At 34.8% G+C, this 19,691-nt stretch overlaps 1 protein-coding gene across 1 annotated transcript; it reads left to right on the top strand.

The window, feature by feature from the left end:
- Positions 1–1,762: 1,762 nt before the first annotated feature.
- Positions 1,763–15,152, top strand: gbgt1l1 (globoside alpha-1,3-N-acetylgalactosaminyltransferase 1, like 1). The gene is made up of 5 exons (XM_056457690.1): positions 1,763–1,925; positions 3,631–3,666; positions 9,476–9,499; positions 10,938–11,072; positions 14,137–15,152. Exons 1-5 carry the CDS (start codon positions 1,861–1,863, stop codon positions 14,825–14,827), a joined length of 951 nt encoding a protein of 316 aa, XP_056313665.1. The 5' UTR covers positions 1,763–1,860; the 3' UTR covers positions 14,828–15,152.
- The last annotated feature ends 4,539 nt before the right edge of the window (positions 15,153–19,691 follow it).

Here is a 19,691-nt window from a genome sequence, read left to right as displayed (position 1 = left end):
ACATACAATAGACATTGTATGCTGTTAGAGAGCCGTTAAACATTTGGCAAAATGTAAATTCCATAGGTAAATATCAAGACAGACCAGTTTTGACTTTATGATTTATATCTTTAACCCTTTAGCTCTCACAACACTTTTTTAACTCACACTTGAAAATGAGTCAGTTCAGGTTTAGACAAAAAAAAAAATTACATAAAAAATAATTAAATAAATAAACAAATACTGAAAAACGTTCCACCTGTGAGGATGGTAATATTTAAGGGGTTTAATTGCTGTGTTGAAGTCCTGATGACCTCATTACAACATGGAGTTTAGATACAAAACGTTACATTGAAACAAAAATTAAGCCGAACAGTGAAACAAATACAAACAATTTATATAATTATTCTATTTTTGTAATTTCTTATTTCACGAATTTCACACGGGAATAAATGTATTGAATAAACAAACAAACAAACAAATAAATAAATAATATCCATTTTTAATCAACCCGGGGCACGCATGCTTAAGCTGTAAATTCGTGGGCAGGAAAAATGTGTCCTTCCCATGAAATAGGCGTCAAGAAATACAATGCAAGTCAAGTACAACAAATGTAAAGAACATTGCAAAGGCTAGGGGGAGATATAAACAATATCACAGGAATACATTAAATTATATACAGGCTTGTATAATTCGCATTGACTTTTGATTTGTTTGAAGATAATGGACTCAGTATAATGCTTTACCTCATTTTAAATGCAATAAAACGTATAAATTTACATTTATGAATATAAAATCTGGCCATTACAATAAAGAAGTAAATAAAAAAAACTGTAAGGGTCTTTTGTCTTAAAAGATCTTAAAAGAACAAACTACTGATTGTATTTAACACAGGTGTGTGTTCTGACGTCACACTTAGGTGTGGGTGGTTTGGTCCATTGCAGATTGCAGCGAGACGCTCCTCGTCATCTCAAGCAGAGAGAACAATTGACTGTTCGGATCCTGAATGTTGCTTATTCTTGGCCGAAGCGTGCAGCACAAAAACATTGTAAGTTTCTAAACCATTTTTGAAAAAAGTTTAATCTCAGCACAGCCATTCGAATGATCCCAGCCTTTTGAATGTGTGGTAAAATAATAATTCAAACGATATACAGCCAAGCTACGCACATAACAGCCAAGCTAATCCTTCCGTAGTATTAAATCTCTCTCTTTCTATTTTTGTATCAAGAAAAAAGCGGCCAATCGGAAAACTACATTACCTGTTATTCAAAAGATGATAATTACACACAGAAAACTAGAATGAACGGATTACCAGATCCTAAAACAAATCACAGCACAAAATCCAGTCAGGCACCCACGTGGAAAACCTACAACCTAGCCGTCCAAACAACTATTTTAGCCTATTTTACAACGAAAAAGGTGGGGAATCTCTTTTTATCCCCTAAAGCAATAAAATAACTGAATAGCAAACTAATCAGATTATTATTCGTAAATTGCAGTCATTTAAAATACTATTTTAGGAAATGCTGATATTTTTAAGGAAATTAAGCATATATTTGTAGTCCAACAATTCAAGGCAGAACCAGTTTATGCATTATGCAATATTCCGGTCATTTGTTGTACAGTTTGTTTAACAGGTTGAATGGTGTGTCGAAGCTTACACAGGCCTACATATTAGTCTTTGGCTGTCAACAGTGTGTACGTACGTTTCATCCAGTTGTCATGGTTGTCTTCATGTAAGCCCCACCCTCGCCAGACTGTATTTGACTTTGAAATCTGCAGCATGACAACATGCTCTTCCATGTCCGATATTTTCACTCTCATTTTTCAGTTCAATTTATCAAGTGAATTCGGACAAACAGCCCAGCTGATACGGCAATAATGCGAATCCGCCAGAGCTCAAATGTCTTTCTTCTTGGTGTGACTGCTGGCTTGACACTAACTGGGTATGTACGGTTTTCACAAACCTTAAAAGACTTAAACTTTGATATTTGAATATTAAGAGAATGTAAGATTCAAGACAGAAGCAGTAGAGATGTTTATTTGACGTTTTATTAAGATATTTACAGGTGTTTGTCACTGATGTTTGTCAACTCATACGTGTAATAGCTGAATCGTTTAGCTGTTTGCATGAGGTAGAAGACTGAACAGATATTTTGTAGTTAAATTTTGACTCAAAGTAATGCATTTTGTTTTTGCAAAGCGCTGTAACCTTCAACAGTCCATAAAACCAGTTCTGTGGGTTAAATCCCTTTCAAATGAAAGCTATATTGTTGAAGCCAAAATGAAGTGATTGCACAGAGAACCAATGAATCTGATGTTTGTTTGCTCAATGTTTTGTAATAATCCCCAAGACCCATTTGAAAAGACTTTTATATATGTGAGTGTCTTTGGCAGGAACTTCTATTTACATTCAACGACTAAACCTTTTGTAAAATGAGTTACAACTATACTCTATATGGTATTTAAAAAGTTATTAAAACCCAATTTTAGAATTCTTGGCCACATTCACTCACACACACTAAATTCAGTGTAATTTTTTCTACACTCTACTGCTGGATTTGCTTTTAGTGCTTTAGTCAGTATGTCTTTTTCTTTGTCTGCTCGCCTGTATTGCATAAACATATATCCTGATTTATCTGAGCTACTGTGACTACGTTTGCATGGACATCAGTAATCGCCTTAATCTGAATAAGACAATAATAATATGATCAAGGTCTTGACAGCAGTTGCTTTTTGAATGTTTCTGTCATGATCCTGTTTTACATGTTATAGCACATAATTCTGTTAACGTTATTGCGTCACCATGCTATCCACATTTCCTCTGGAGTTTCATGTAATTTCTGGTGTTTCGTTTTTTATTTGTCTACTGTAACTGCAGTTTGGCACTTTCACTTTCATTCCGGAACATTTCATGCATGCCCCCAGTGACAAACGAGATATTGGATGCGATTGTGAACTGCTGGAAGAGTGTTGTTTTAATGGAATTTGATTACACACGCGGTATGAAAAAAAAAACCTCTGCATTTCGCGATAACGATAATAGTTTAAGGTGTTTGCATGTCTGTACTTCGCTTTAATAATGCGACTAAAATCAGCATACTCCACATGTCTTAATTTGGTTTCTGTTTAGTTCGATTAATCTGATTAAATTAATCAAATCGCTGTTTACATGGTAGACTCTCAATCAGAGTATTGGCTTAATCGTATTAAAATCGTATTATTGGAGTCCATGTAAACATACTCAGTGATGTAGAAATGCTATGGATTAAGTTGAGCCTTTTCATAAATCTTTTTTTATATTTTATAGTTAAACACACAATACTAAGATGAAATGAAAGATTTGTGGAAAGATCCAGTTGGCTGTTTGATTGGCCGGACCAGCCTGAAGCATCATTTATGATGGTTTTTGTTGTCAGATTTAATGCTATTTAATTAAGACATGGATTTAATACTTTCCCCATGTAGGAATATAGAGGCCGTTCATAAGATTTAGTTTGTGCACCTCATGGTGATAAACAAGTGTGAAGATTCAACATGCCCACATTTAAAAAAAAATAATAACTCCACCTTATTTTTTAAAGAGTGTGAGCATCCATATGCATTTCCAAAATGTTCTGAGCTTATGGGATTAATATGTTTTTTTTTCAGGCTGATTTTCTTTGGCTGCACCACCATATGGTTCAGGTAAGAAGCCCATCTATATACATACTTCATGTTTATGTGGAAATGTTCAGTGTTTTACTAAAATGTAACTTTGTAAAGGCTTTAGTCCAGCACAATTTAAAAAAATATCCCAATAATATTCTCAGCACCAAAAGGGCTGCACAGTATATTGTTTCAGCATCAATATCGCAACGTGTACATCCACAATGGTCGCATCTCAGAATCTTCAATATCTCATCAGGAATATAGTTGACTGAGCCACAGTTTAAAACACGCATGATTTGTGGAGTCATTGCAAAGATTATCCATTAGGTTACAAATAAATGTATTATTTGCATGTGTTTTTAAGGTCTTAGACTAAGCATTTCAAGCTATTTCAAAGCAATCAGGCACAGGAAATTATATTTTTAGAAAGATTTATTGTATTTATGTAAATGTGCACAAATTTAAAATTTAGCATTTGACAGAAAGGTCTACATACACATTTTTAAACAGCAATTTATTCCATCATACAGCAAACAAAAATATGTTGTTTAGAATTTTTACAGTCAACAACATCATCACACATAATGGCCAACTTTGTTAATAATTAATGTTTCCAATGGTTGTGTACTGTAAGATTGCCTAATTAATGATTGGCATGATTGTCTTGAACTTTATAATCTTTCAACTTTTAACATAAAACAGGTATATATCCTGTAATAGCCAGATGATGCAATATTTAAAGTTTCTCTTGACAATCATCAGCATCAGCTGTGCTTAAACAGTGATCCAGCCAAGATGTTGTATACTGTACATTGTTTCAATGATATTTGTAAAATTATTTGTTGGTTACAAATTTTTGCCTAGATAAAATTAATGTATTATGTGTTATATTTGCAAAACCTAGTCGCATGTTAACCAAATTAAGGGTTATTATCAGATACTGTATATCAACATTCATGTTTCCATCTACAAATATACATGTACATACATTTTCTTTAATAAAAGAATAAAAATAGATTTTAATTGCTATACACTAGTCCATCTCTAACTTAATGTCACTTGTAAGTGTGTAATATTTATGTTATAAAATTCCCACACCCCCTGCTATTCTGCCATGCAAGAAACATTTTTTGCAAAAACACTTAAGCTTAATCTTCACATTTTAGCTACTTACCTTGTGTTGCATGATTTTAGGTCACACATAAAGGCATTCTCACTCGCATAATACTGACGCTGACCCTTCCTCCAAGGGCGTCGATTTACTATGGATATTGGTGGGACCTAATTTAAATCTCAATTTTTCTTCTCAATTTTTCCCAATTCTTTGTTTTTTATTTTATTTTTATTTTTTTAAGAATCGTTGTGAAGGCCAGAATCGAAAATAAATGTTGAAAATTTGCACAGCCATGGTTACTATTGTGGATTTGTAGGATTTACGTCCACAACTTCATTGAGTCTTGCACAGTAAAACCTGACTGGAAAATTTCCATGCAGTTTTGGCCCTTTCTGTACATTTACATTAAATAATTAGAGTTGACAGAGCATTATTATTTTATTTTGCGGACAATTCAATTATTGATGGGAAGATTTCAGTAATTGGTATAATTTTCAGTAATTGATATTAGTGGGTCCCATAAATATGAGAGGATAATATGCTGATTTAGTTACTGCTTTGACATGACAACTGAAAATTAGATCTCAGTCCAGAATTACACACAATTCTTGACTTGATTTTTGTTGTTGTTGTTGGCCCCTAGAGTCAAGCTACGCATTTACATTATGAAATTCATCTTTGTTTCCAAATGCAATGACTTAAGTTTTGTCTTTGTTTAACTGAAGAACGTTTTGGCACATCCACCTATTTATTTTATCAATGCATTGGCAGAGCGCTGTAGTCAATCGGCAATAAGGCTAAGTAGATCTGAGTGTCATTAACATAGCTGTGGTAGGAGATTTGGTTCTTTCTCATTTTTTGGCTCAGTGGGCACATAAAAGTTTTAAACTGGAGAGGTGCCAGAACTGAGCTTTGTGGAGCCTTTTCATGGGTGTCCAGCTTGACCTTTAGTCACCTATACTGACTTGGCAACCTCTCCTTTCAAGTTAATATCTGACCATTTGAGGAACCTAGTTTTCCATCTTAAGAAGTAGTATGCTGTGATCGACAGTGCAGCACTCAATATCAAATCACAGCATATCAAATGCAGCACTGAGATCAAGCAATACCAGCTTTGTTATTTTTCCTGTATCCGTATTTAGGCAAATATTGTTGATTTATCTTTGAGGGCACTCACTGTACTGAAATGTGGCCGGAAACCAGATTGAAAACAGTCTAAATATTCCTTTAAGCTTAAGAACTTGTTAACTTAATTACAAACAACTTTTTCAATGATTGTGTCAATGAAAGGAATATTCAAAGTTAGTCTGTATTCGCTCAATATGGTGTTATCCAGGTTGCTTTTTTAGGATGGGTTTACCAACTGCATTTTTTTTCGGCTTGTTTTTCTGCGGGGCGATTTCAATTTTATTTATTTATTTTTTTTGAGTTTGGAAGTGTTTCAGAAGTTAAACATTTACTCCTTTTTAGGATATCTATTTCTAAACACCATTTTGAAGAACGTGTCCATTTTGGGGAGTGTGTCAAGACAGCAAGTTGATTTTTTTTTTTCATAAGTTCATACGATCTCTTTTAAGATTTCACTGTCAATTGCATTAAAAAAAAACAAAATGTCTGATTTCTTACATTTTGATTGAGTAATTGAGCCTGTGTGATGTCAGCACATCTTTGCTGATTGGATAAGCTGATTGCCTTGCTGAAAATGTTGATCTTATCAGTGCAGAAATGAGCATTCATTAGAAATGCTTTCAGAGAGAAATTAACTTGTTTAAGTGTTGCGTGAGTTATACGGTTTGAATAGAAAGTTGCCTAACAATTGCTAGTTCCACACTGAAAGCATGAATACAGTCTTTATAGATGTTATAATGGACTGCAACTTTCATCTTTCTTCACATGCGCTCAGTATTTTTGCACTGCTGTTGAGATCCTTCAAGGTGCTACAAACTGTGACAATTTGCATGTAGAAGTATTCATAGTGCTTTTTCCACATTTCCCCCCATTTTTTTGTTACAGCCTTATTCCAAAATTGATTAAATTCATTTATTTCCTCAATTCTACACGCAATACCCCATAATGACAATGTGAAAAAATCTTTTTTTAAATTGTTGCAAATTTGTTAAAAATGAAAAATCTCATGGACATAAGTATTCACAGCCTTTGCCATGAAGCTTTAAATTGAGCTTGGGTACATTCTGTTTCCACTGATCATTCTTAAGATTTTTTAGCAGCTTAATTGGAGTTCACCTGTGGTTAATTCAGTTGATTGATTTGAAAAGGCATACACCTGTCTAGATAAGGTCCCAGGGTTGATAGTGCATGTCAAAGCACAAACCAAGCATGAAGACAAAGCAATTGTCTGTAGACCTCTGGGACGGGACTGTCACAAGGCTAGGGAAGGTTACAGAAAAATTTCTGCTGCTCTGAAAGTTCCAATGAGCACAGTGGCCTCCATTATCCGTAAGTGGAAGATGTTTGGAACCACCAGGACTCTTCCTAGAGCTGGCCGGCCATCTAAGTGGAGTGTTCATGGGAGAAGGGCCTTAGTCAGGGAGGTGATCAATAACCCGATGGTCACTTTGTCCGAGCTCCTGCGTTCTTCTGTGGAGAGAGGAGAACCTTACAAAAGGACAACCATCTGTGCAGCAATCCACCAACCAGGCCTGTATGGTAGAGTGGCCAGACGGAAGCCACTACCCGCCTGGAATTTGCCAAAAGGCATCTAAAGGACTCTCAGACCATAAGAAACAAAATTCTCTGGTCTGATGAGACTAAAATTGAGCTCTTTGGAGTGAATGCCAGGCGTTACATTTGGATAAAACTAGGCACCGCTCATCACCAGGCTAATACTGTCCCTACAGTGAAGCATGGTGGTGGCAGCATCATGCTGTGGGGATGTTTTTCAGCAGCAGGAACTGGAAGACTAGTCAGGATTGAGGGAAAGATGAAAGCAGCAATGTACAGAGACATCCTGAATAAAAACCTGCTTCAGAGTGCTCTTGACCTCAGACTGGAGTGACGGTTCATCTTCCAGCAGGACAATGACCAAAATATCAATGGAGTGGTTTCACAACAACTCAGTGAATGTCCTTGAGTCCCAGAGCCCATACCTAAATCCTATTGAACATCTTTGGAGAGATCTGAAAATGGCTGTATATCGTCACTTTCCATCCAACCTGATAGAGCTTGAGAGGTACTGCAAAGAGGAATGGGAAAAAAATTAAATAGAAATAGGAATTAATTAGGAATGGGCTAAAATTTCCAAAAATCTTTTTTCACATTGTCATTATGGGGTATTGTGTCTAGAATTTTGAGGAAATAAATGAATTTAATCCATATTGGAATAAGGCTGTAACATAAAAAATGTGGGAAAAGTGAAGCGCTATGAATACTTTCCAGATGCACTGGAAACATCTAAAGCTTGCAGTTTATCACTTCCAGCTAAATGTTTTTTGACATCACATTCAACCAACGTTTTTTTTTTATATCACTTCATACTTCAGTTTCTCATCAAATTTGTATTTAACCAATTTTATTTGCACAAAAAGCTGTATTTTAAAGCAGACAAACATTAAGTCAGACTCCGCATTATAGCATTATAGACTGTCGCTGTCATATGTTAGGGAGTAACAGTTAAAAACAAGGACCCAGAATGTTGGACGCATACCAGGAGTCAGAGATGCAATTAAATAAAGAACTTTACTGAAGAAAATAGTTAGCAGTTTTATCAGCAGAAGCCAGCTTCAACCCTCACACACAGTTTGTAAGCCACTCTGTGTACAACAGCAGTTATACTCAGAAACATATAATTATAACAGAAAGTCACTGACCACATCACACGTATTAAGATGGGTATAAAGATTCTGGTTGGTCGAAACATTGACCAGCCTGTACGTGTTAAGTCAGATCATAATTTGTCATAATTATTTTAAAGCATTGATTTCTGGATTATCAGTGTAAATATTAAATTCCACAGCAATAGTAAAACAGTCCAATTCAGAGGTTATTATTGATGGAAGCTAGAGAATGTTTTTGAGTCCTGTAGATAATGATCAGCAATAATCGTGGAGCACCCTTTAGTAAAACCAAATGACTCATTCTTAAACTACAAACAGAGGAGCAATGCCTCCACCTCTCCTTCCGGCCTGCAGACACTTAAAATAAAGTTTGGAGGGGCTGATTCACTGAGGACTGCTGCAGTACTGTCATCTATCCAAGTTTCATATACAAGCATAAAATCCAAGCAATTTGTATTGATGATATCATTGACTAGAAGTGACTTATTGTTATGTGAATGGATGTTTAAAGGTGCTAATTTAACAATTTTAGTTATTGTCCCTGCTGTAGTCTCTGATTTACATTTAATAGGCATCAGATTTGAATGCTTTGCTACATGACTTGAAAAGGCCTCAGGTTTTCTATTACATAATAAAACAGAGATGTAGGCCTAGAGAAAGCCACAGGCAAGCTGGATTCTGCCTGTTCTGTAAACATTTGGTAAAGTTATTGTTATCAAAGCAGGCACCGACACGCATCACTGAAAGCTGTAATAGGTGCTTGACATCATAAAGCTCTGGTTATCTTTGTACAGTTCTTCTATCTTGGCTTAGATTTCAGTGTTGATTTTCAGATTTCAGATCAGGTGATTTTTACATGTAAATTACAGCTAAGAATGTAAACGTCTGTGTGGAATTATATGTTTGATTTTTGCATAATTGTGTTTTTGGTTTGCAGAAATCAACAAATGGACAACTTTGGGTGAGTACTCAGTTAATCCATGCCCAAAGAAGCCATTGTTTGAAGCAGGGGTTCTCAAAAACATTTGAGAAGGACCATCAGCTCTGCACATTTTCCATGTCTCCTTAACTAAACACGCCTGATTCAGATCATCAGCTTATTAGCAGATACTGAAAGACCTGTAATGTGTGTGACAGACAATGGAAACATCCAAAACATGCAGTGTTGGTGGTCCTCCAGGAACATGGTTGAGAAACTCTTGTTTAGAGGGTTTATTGCTTTTTTTAAAATGGATATTCATTATTCATAGCAATTATTTTTAAAATTTTTAAATATATATTGATATTGATTAAAATATATAATTTGTCAGCCAAGCAATGCTATTAGGATGGCAGAATGGTTGAGACAGACTGAGACACATTGGCACAGTAATACAGATGTAATGAGGTCATACTCTAGGTGAACATTTCTAGATTCCTCTACAATAGCTATGAATGTGGCACAGATGCAAGGTTTGATCCGTTCATTCTTTTGTGATTTTGTTTTAGAACTTTTAATTCAGTTGCCTATGGGAGAATGGACTATAAATGGCAGAAAATGTGTGTTCATGACTTGATTAAAGGTAGAATAATATAATAAGAAAATATCTGTTTGCAACATCAAGTGGCATAACAAGCTGTTTTTAATGCCTGAAGTCAGTGGAAGTGAAAGGGAACAGAGGTCTCAAGATATTCCAGATTCCAAAATATTCTGTGTTGTGCCGGAAGGCGCACCCCTTCTGTAAAATGCACCCCCTCTGAAATGTGCATCTATTATCTGAAATTGATTTTAAAAAAAAAATTAATAATACAGTTCTGACAGTAATGAGTGACTGATTTGAGTTTCATGAATGAACCCTTCTCTCACAGAAGATATATAAATAAATGAATGAATGTATAAATAAATAGTTTGACTTTAAATAAAATACCGTTGCGATTAAGTAAATTGTTTAATGTGTGGTTTAGTTTAAAATGGCAACAACAATTATATGTGCTCCATGTAGCCTAAATGTCTGTTTAAAACACACCAAAAAGCCTAATTTTAGGCTACACTAAAGTCAATATTATAATTTTACATTTATTTGTCAACCTAGTGCATTTTAAAATGCATTTCACTTCTTGTCCTTGCTTTATCTATCAAAATAATAATCATTTTACATTTTAATCAATTATGGTCTTTGAATTTTTAATTTATTTTTATTTTTATGTAGACTGAAAATTCTATGAGGGGGTTTATTTTGCAGCTGGGGTGCGTTTCTTGGCACAACAACGGCACCCACTCATACGTGAAGAATAAGGTCAATAACATCAGAATTTAAACTGTTGAAAATAGTCCATTTTACTTCTACATTTGTTTGCTTTGTTGCTCAGTACCACTGTTTGATTGTAATGGAATGAATGTTTGTGTGTCTTTAATACAGTCGGACGGATGTTGTTACTGTGACACCATGGCTGGCCCCAGTTGTTTGGAAGGGAACCTTTGACTCCAAACTGATTGACTCTATCTACAAACGGCAAAACATCACTGTAGCGACCACAGTCTTCGCCCTTGGAAAGTAATGCATTTACACACTGTACTTAAAATCTCTAAGTTCATATTATTTGGAATTCATTTAGCAAAGATGAATTGAACACTTCAATGCCACATGATCCTTCAGATTTTTTTTAACATGCTGATTTGGTGCTCAAGAAACATTTCTTATTAGTACGATTTCTTTTAGTATAACTTTGTGGAAGTCTTGATTTATTTCCCCTGTTCACTTCTGATCAAGATGTTATGTGGTCCAAATTTGGTGATTCTATGTGAATTGTAGCCTTAGTGTCCTGTTCTTAGCCGGAGTGTCAGGAGTGTAGGAGTGTCACCTCTGTGCTCTTCTACTGATGAAGCTCATCTGCTTCAAGGTTTGACATGTTGTGTGTTCAGAAATACTCTTCTTCTAACCTCAGTTGTAACAAGTGGTTATTTTTGAGTTACTGTTGCTTTTTTCTATTAGCTCAAACCAGTCTGGTTATTCTCCTGATCTGACCTCTGGTCTCAACAATCCATTTGTACTCCAGAACTGCTGGATATTTGTGACCAAGGATAACAAAACCAGTCATAGGTGTCAATTTTCGGATATTGAGATTTATACATAATCTGAATAATTAAAGCTGCTATATGTAAGTTTTTGACTTTTCTAAAGCATAAAAATACCATAATATGTTTGCAGATATTTAAGAAACATGCCAAGTCAACATTCTTATTTATCTTGTTTACAATGCTTAAGTCAGTTATTGTCCTTTGAAAATATCTGTTATGTGCTGGAGCACTGTCTTTGTTTTGGTTCTTTTTAACCCGCCCACTGGCACTTTAACCAATTATGTCAGCAGCCTGGGTTGTCTTGTTGATAAACCACATATATTTCATTCATTCCTTCAGAAAGGCTCTCAAAGCATGCGTACGTGACCGAAAAGCGACTTCCGGTGGATAGTAGCAGACTCCAAAATGAGATGCAGATTCAGAGTTCCACATGAGGTTATTTATTAGCAAATAATATAAATATTCCGAACGTAAAAATTAGGTGAGCAGGTTACATTTGTAACCCTGTGTTCTAACAACACGCTACGTGTTAACACGATTTCACGATTTTCAGTGATAAGACTGAAATAAGAATTTGACTGTTTGCACCAGACGAAACACGACAGAAATTTAAACAAAGGCATTCAGAAGCACAGAATATGCACTCACTCGAGAAATGGTATGTTTTATAATCTAATTAATACAATACTAAATGTACATGCTGATCACTGATATGCAAGTCACAGATCTAAAGTTCAATTAGAAACAGTTTATTTTATTTTCAAAATCTGAGGTGAACTATCTGCTGCTAGTATGGCAAAAATGTCATGTAAAATGGCATTTAAATTCACATTATTAGCATTTAACACTGAATAAAGCACATGAGGTGTACCTGAGGTCAGGGCTGGAGTGGGACTCCTTTTCAGCCCTGGAGTTTCAAGCCTTAGACCGGTCCACCTCAGTTCACGACTGACTATATTAAAATAACAACATTTCCAATTCAGTTTCTAATAACACTACCACGTCTTTTTCAAGGAAACAGCTGCTTTAGAACTTCAAATGTTTTTCATAAATATGAGAACATTAAAGGGTAGCTAAATCTCCAACACTATTCTTTAAAACATCACAATGACCTTTTTTTCTGCAACATCTGAATATATTCTGTGCAAACTTCTTTATAGATATCCAGTCCTTTGTAATAGTAACCTAAACAGTATGTCTTGACACTAAAAACTAAATAAAAAAACACTACTCGGGTAAGATTCGAACCCTGGTCAACGGCGTCGTAACGCAACATGCTGACCACTGGACCACAATGGCACTGTGATTACAGTATGTGTGGAATTAAGAATAAAACAAATATTGCACTGTTTTACATTCTTAAATCCTTTTAACCAAAGTATTACTCTTGTTCTCCCCTTTTTAGATTTCTGATCTAGTTATGTCAGATTTATTAATGTAGTGAATCATCTGATTTTCGTTGAGCAGGTGTAATATCCATTCATTCAGGGCTTAATTTGTGTCAGAACACGCCGGATCCGGTACCCCTGAAATCTGATCCAGCACCTCACTTTACCGATCCCTCTCCTCAACCGCCCCCCTCCCCCATCTGCTGTTCACTTTCACTTCCGCGACTCCCCAACCCCCAACCAATAACATTATAATTGCTTACGGCACGGAGCTGCAAGAAAACAAATAAAAATAACGGAGCTGCGGTAAAACAATGAATAAAAAGAGTGAGGCTGTGGTAAAATAAATAAATAAATGAAAAAGTGTGACTGCTGAGAGTCAAGCAGCTAGGGACACCGGCCCTCGCGGCCAAAAAAGGACCGGCCCACCGGGAGTTCTCCCGGTCCTCCCAATTAGCCAATCCGGGTGCCTGAGGTGATCATTGTCAGTTTTATGTTTGCGTTTGTTTTGATCCAGGAATGCAATACCTAATTCAACCACTGGATGTCACTTGCATGCTGCGCCTTTAAGCTTTCTGTGGATGTATGGTTTGTTGGCCATCTCTGGCTGAGATGGAACTATTTGAATGTCTGAAATCTGAGGGTTTAAAAAATTTAAATACTGAGAAAATCGCCTTATAAAGATGTCCAAATTACATTCTTAACAATGCATATTTCTTTTTTTTTTTCTTTTTTTTTTATCATATTTTTAGGGGTTTTCACCTTTATTTGATAGGACAGTGGAGGTGAGACAAGAATACATGGGGAGCAGGGAGAGGGGGGAAAGAACGGCAAAGAACTTCAAGCCAGGAATCGAACTCGGATCGCCGTGAGCACCTTAGTGCTATATGTCAGCGCTCTTTACCACTAGGCTAATGGCGTCGACAACAAGGCATATTTTTACTAAATGTCTAAAATAAAAATAAAATAAAAATCATTTTGACTCATACAGTGTATTTTTGACTATTCTAAGGCACTTAAATGATCATTCTGATGCTCACTTTGGACAGGTGGACCTAATAAGAGAGTGTATATGGGTCAGTAGTATACATGCATACAAGCACACACAAAATGAGTTTGTTTTAATATCTATTCTTCTCATTCTTTCGTCAGATACACGCGTTTTCTCAAAGATCTTCTAGAGTCAGCGGAGGAGCATTACTTTGTTGGATTTCGAGTCCATTATTACCTGTTCACGGATCAGCCTGAAGCAGTTCCTGAAGTAAAGATGGGTGAAAACCATCGTTTGACAGTCAGAAAGGTCCCAAGTTTGGACCGATGGCAGGACATCAGTATGGGCAGGATGGAGATACTGGAAAAACTAATAGCAAATGAACTGATGCATGAGGCCAACTATATATTCTGTCTTGACGTGGACACTAAGTTTTATGGTCGCTGGGGATCAGAGACTTTGGGTAATCTGGTAGGAGTGATTCACCCTTGGTTCTTTGATTATCCAAGGGATTCGTTCACATATGAGCGAAGACCGGAGTCTAAAGCGTTCATTCCAGCTGGGGAAGGTGATTATTATTACACTGCTGCCGCATTTGGTGGCACATTAGAGGAAATCCATCGTCTCACCAAAACCTGCCGCGAGCAGCTGAACGCTGATCATGAAAACTCCATTGAGGCGATATGGCATGAGGAGTCTCACTTGAACAAGTACTTCCTTTACAACAAACCCACTAAGCTGCTGTCACCTGAGTATCTGTGGCGGGACATCAACATAAGTGCAGGACAAATAAAAATTATTCGCTTCTCTCATGTGGCTAAAAACAATGCAGAGGTTCGTCCAAACTTGTAGCATATTTCAGGATGTTTACATCCACATCAGCAGGTTCATGTTTCTCACAAAAGCATTACCTTATTCATTTTGAGGCACAAACTGGTCAAATGAATCATGATTGATGTGTTTTTTAATTGTTTGTTTACATTTAAATCTTGCATACATTACTGAATGTCTGATATCTGAATTCATCTAAAACCGTACTAAATGATGATTAACAGTGTCATGACGAATTTCAAATATAAGTCAGATGAGCCATGTGTATAATATAATGTGAAAATATAATGTTGTGTATATAATGTGAGCCGTGAATGAGTAGTATATAATGATATTTAAAGCTATCACTGCCAATCTTAAATTAAGTAATTATATTGTCAAAATACAGACATTCATAAAATATTTATTTTACAATTATTATTTGCTTTGCTAAAAAAAAATAAATGTGCATATTTAAACAACTCTAACGCAAGAAACAAATAGCAATTAATATTCAAAATCTTCTACACATTATAAAAATTGTCTTTTTGTAAGCGTGAACTATTAAATGTTTTCAACTATATTTTGGGTTGTAATTTAAGATGAAATCAAAATTCATTTACCTCTGTCAAAAAATAAATAAATGAAACCACTTCATAGATAAATGCGGACAGTCAGACTGTGACTGAATGTGCAATGGTTTCTTAAACCGTCATTGTATTTTTGTCAGTTTAGATATGGTACATTTAGGAAAATGTTATACTTGAAATTGGAAAAATACAATGTCTTGGTTTGAGTTTGCATTTAAATACATTTTCATTCACTCAATACACTGTAAGCTAGAGGTTTACTTCTAGTGTCTCATGCTCCATTTCAGATTACCTGTTGGATTTGTAAATTTTGCACTGAAATATTTGCACCATGTGTACCAAACTTGAACCTTTTTCTTAAAATAAAATAAATTGTATTCAAACATGTCCAGCTAGTCAAATCATCTATTTGTCTATTTTTGTTTAAACATTGTACTTAAAAATAACTAACATCAAATTTAATAGACGTATATAGACATTTTATAAAACAACAAAACGTATCACTAAATCATAAACTATGATATTAATCATAAACGTATCTATTAATAAGTTCTAATTACTATATTATTAGTCATTTTACCAAGTACTAATTAGTAACTGAAATAACACTAATATAACACAGTATCTGGAGTCTACTGTTGTGAAACTGTATTACAAAACTGCCACGCCTAGAGTTCAACCAATTATTTACTCACTGGTGTTACGTTGACCGATTATGCAGGTCTTATTTAACAAAAGATAAGCGTATAGGCTACAGAATTTTCAAAAAACAGAAATCTATATTTGCTCAAATGTTATTCAAACATTTGCTCTCCTCCGATGAATGAGTTGTGAAAAAAGAAACAATGTGCTCAGGAACTACTGCAAATATTTAGTGGGCAGTTACAGAGCATTTGGCTTGCTAGTTTGAAACATAAATACACTGTTGAAAATATATGTTCTTTATTGCCATTATTTTCCATGAGAGTCTTAAACATCAGGGTTTTATATCTTGAATATGAAAATGATTCTTTGGGGAAAGTCTTTTTGGTCCTTTAAGGCACCTTTATTTTTAGGAGAATATTCTATAACATCATGTTACCCACATGAAAAATACCATAGTAATACCAATACTTGATTTCTACTATAGGCTATGATATTATCCTACAATACACCACAGTTTACTGTAGTAAAATCTAAAGTATACTACAATATTTATTAAAGTTATGAGTTCATACCACTGCATCTTATAGCATTCATTAACCACATTATAAATACTGTAATATATACATATAATACACCTATAGTATGGTATAATCCAAAACATTATAGATTTTACAATGTAGTATTTTACCATGTGGGATATCTACTATAGAGGAGAGTGAGGATGGTTGCAACATGGGGCAGTTGTAGCGAGACGTATTCCTCCATTCAGAAATGAGCTTGAGTGATGATATTCATACTACATTTTCTCAGTTAGACCCTCCCTTAATCTGAGAGAAATCAGCCAAATGTGACCATTCCTTTAGTATAAAACTTGAAACGAAACTTTTTTTAACGTTCAGAAAATTTCTCAAATTGTGTATTCTGTTTTTGTGAAATATTATTCAAATATTAATCACTGTTTTCTTAGCTTTAAATAGGTATAGATATCAAGCGCTAAAGCTATTGTATCTCCCTAGCATATACAGTTTAATCAGGGTTGACGTGGCTTGGAGCTTTTCTTCAAAAGCCAGAAACAAGATATGAGAATGGATGACCATTGTTTTTAAAACTGAGGCAATGGTACTCCAAGAGGTGATCAAGTGAAACTGCAACTTATGCAATTGTCTGAGGAATTAATCCTAACCTCTGAAATAAAAATAATTTCTTAATTCAGAGATTTATCTGTTTTCAAATGAAAAACTATTTAGCCCATAAAAATGCCACGAACTGAACTGTATGCTTTGAACTACAAAAAAAAAAAACTAGCCTCTGCATAATAAAGAAGTGGAAATACTGTATCAGCACGAGGGCCATCAGCATTGGCCGCCCAGGAGAGGGCGCATTTCAACAAATTTTTAAACTACTGTATTGCAGTTAATTTAAAGAGATAGTTCAACTCCCAATGACCTCCCTCTGTTAAAATGATATTTTACAATACAGTTGACGTTAGCCACTTATTTTTATCTTACTTTGGTTAATTTTCACATTTCTAGTTACAAACATCAAAATTAGTGCCTTCAAAATAAGTCATTTTTAGTTTAACAGAAGAAAAACTTAGATTAGAGGATGAGCATATTTTGTATACACTAAATAAATTTTTGTGTGAACCATCCCTTTTAAATTTTAACACATTACAAAATTAGACACTCGTTAGACAGCAATTTAACACATTTAGACAGCAATTTACTTAATAATTACACAATTATTTATTCAATAATAATTAAATATATTTTTAAAAATCCAAAAATAAAAAATAAAAAAATTAATAAGATGTAGCTGAACATGTACATAAATGTTAGTTTTTCAATTATTTTACTACCTGTATAAGAATGGAAACTAGTATTGTTTAATGTTACATGTTGGTGTTTTTAGGCCAATTTTGTATGAATGAAAAAGTGTGGTTGTATGAAAGCAATTGCTATGGTTAAGGAAGAATGAGTTGATGTGCATGTACAGTATGTACAGGTGCTTTGACAGTTTAAGTGCATTTTTGTTGTGTCAAACTTAACGCTAATTAGTCTAATAGTGAAGAATTTTATAAAGTGGCCTTATTTGAGAAATGTATGCTAGTAATTTACAAACAAAACGCTCAAATTGAAATTGTAATCCTGCAGGCATTTTACTAGATTTACAGAAATTGTTGTCCACAGACCTGAAAACAACCCATTTCATGTGCTTGATGAGGGCCTGCCAGGATTTTTGTGGCTGTTCCAAGCCAATCAAGACCCTGATTCAGTCTCTAGAAGATGATGTGAGTATATGTGAATTCAGTTTTAGAAAAAATTGTTTCAGTGTCATATGCCTGATTCAAATGTCCATTTAACCACAGTGTAGCTGTATTTTCACAATTGGGACACAAAGCCAGTATCTTAGAGCATGCCAGGACCAGTTACACTTCCACTGTCACATTCGGGGCTTGATTGGGCCTCATCGGGGCTTCTTCTGGGAAAATAGCCAGGGCCTGTCGTATTCCTTGGTCCAAAGGGATTCAACTTAGGCTTGAAAGTGTTCATGTTAAAGGAGTCAGGAGTGGGTAAACACTTCTACTCCTTTCTCATGCTATTTTTGTCATGTTATTTCATATTAAACAGCATATAGTGAAACTGGACAGGTTGAGGAAAATCCACAGAAATTATCACTTTGTTGAAATGTCATGTCAATATTTTTCTAAACCTTTGGAAAATAATATTAAATAATATAATATAAATATTACTGTAAAGGCAAAGTGATTTTATGAATAATTTCCATATTAAAACATGAATCATTATTTAAAAGCATATGTTTGAAGGAACTCATAAACATTCATTATTAAGTTCTATAATACAAAACAACTAATAAAACAAAACTATAGGTATTGTAAACTTAACATTTAAGGCATTGTTAATAAAAGTTTAGTACGCATTTTGTGATAATTACATTTTTATTATTGATATCCACTATCAATTTGCTTTCCACTACGCAGGTGAGCTGGCAAAAGTCCTGCATATGCAAAGTGTTCATGCAGACATTTTAGTATTGTAAAACTAATCAAACCATGTTCATATCTCTTTACAATACTTTTGCATAATTCTATTTTAAAATTAAGTCAATTCAACTTTTAAGTGATTATAAAGGTATAGTGTGAAAAATGTTATATTGTACCTGGGAGAATGTATTTCTGTAACATTTTCGTGAAGTGTTGTGAAATGTTTAGCAAAAAATAGATCTTTTGATTTATTTTCAAGTATTTTTTATTCCTTATTGTAAATTGAAAATGTGCATTTACACAAAAAGAAACTTTATGCGGTGGCGCAGTGGGTAGTGCTGTTGCCTCACAGCAAGAAGGTCGCTGGTTCGAGCCTCAGCTGGGTCAGTTGGCATTTCTGTGTGGATTTGCATGTTCTCCCCACGTTCGCGTGAATTTCCTCCGGGTGCTCTGGTTTCCCCCACAGTCCAAAAACAGGTGAATTGGGTAAAACCTTCTTTGGTACAACATTGTACCATTTTTTTTCTGAGAGTGTGTGATTCATGGATCTGGAAGCAGGTGCCGTCAAATATGAATGTGTTTTCTTTTTATGTAATTTTTTAATAAGTCCTAGCTTGATTCAACTTAAATGATGTGCATTACTGAAACAATATATTGCTTACATTTT

Source organism: Danio aesculapii, chromosome 5 (genome assembly GCF_903798145.1).
Source record: "Danio aesculapii chromosome 5, fDanAes4.1, whole genome shotgun sequence".
Taxonomy (NCBI): Eukaryota; Metazoa; Chordata; class Actinopteri; order Cypriniformes; family Danionidae; genus Danio; species Danio aesculapii.
This window is presented reverse-complemented; position numbering and strand designations above follow the sequence as displayed.

Excerpts from the sequence above, each read along its gene's own strand:
- gbgt1l1 (XM_056457690.1), top strand. The coding sequence starts at position 1,861 with ATGCGAATCCGCCAGAGCTCAAATGTCTTTCTTCTTGGTGTGACTGCT. Across the intron at positions 1,926-3,630 it reads GCTGGCTTGACACTAACTGG|GCTGATTTTCTTTGGCTGCA; the intron begins GTATGTACGGTT and ends TTTTTTTTTCAG. Across the intron at positions 9,500-10,937 it reads CAACAAATGGACAACTTTGG|TCGGACGGATGTTGTTACTG; the intron begins GTGAGTACTCAG and ends TCTTTAATACAG.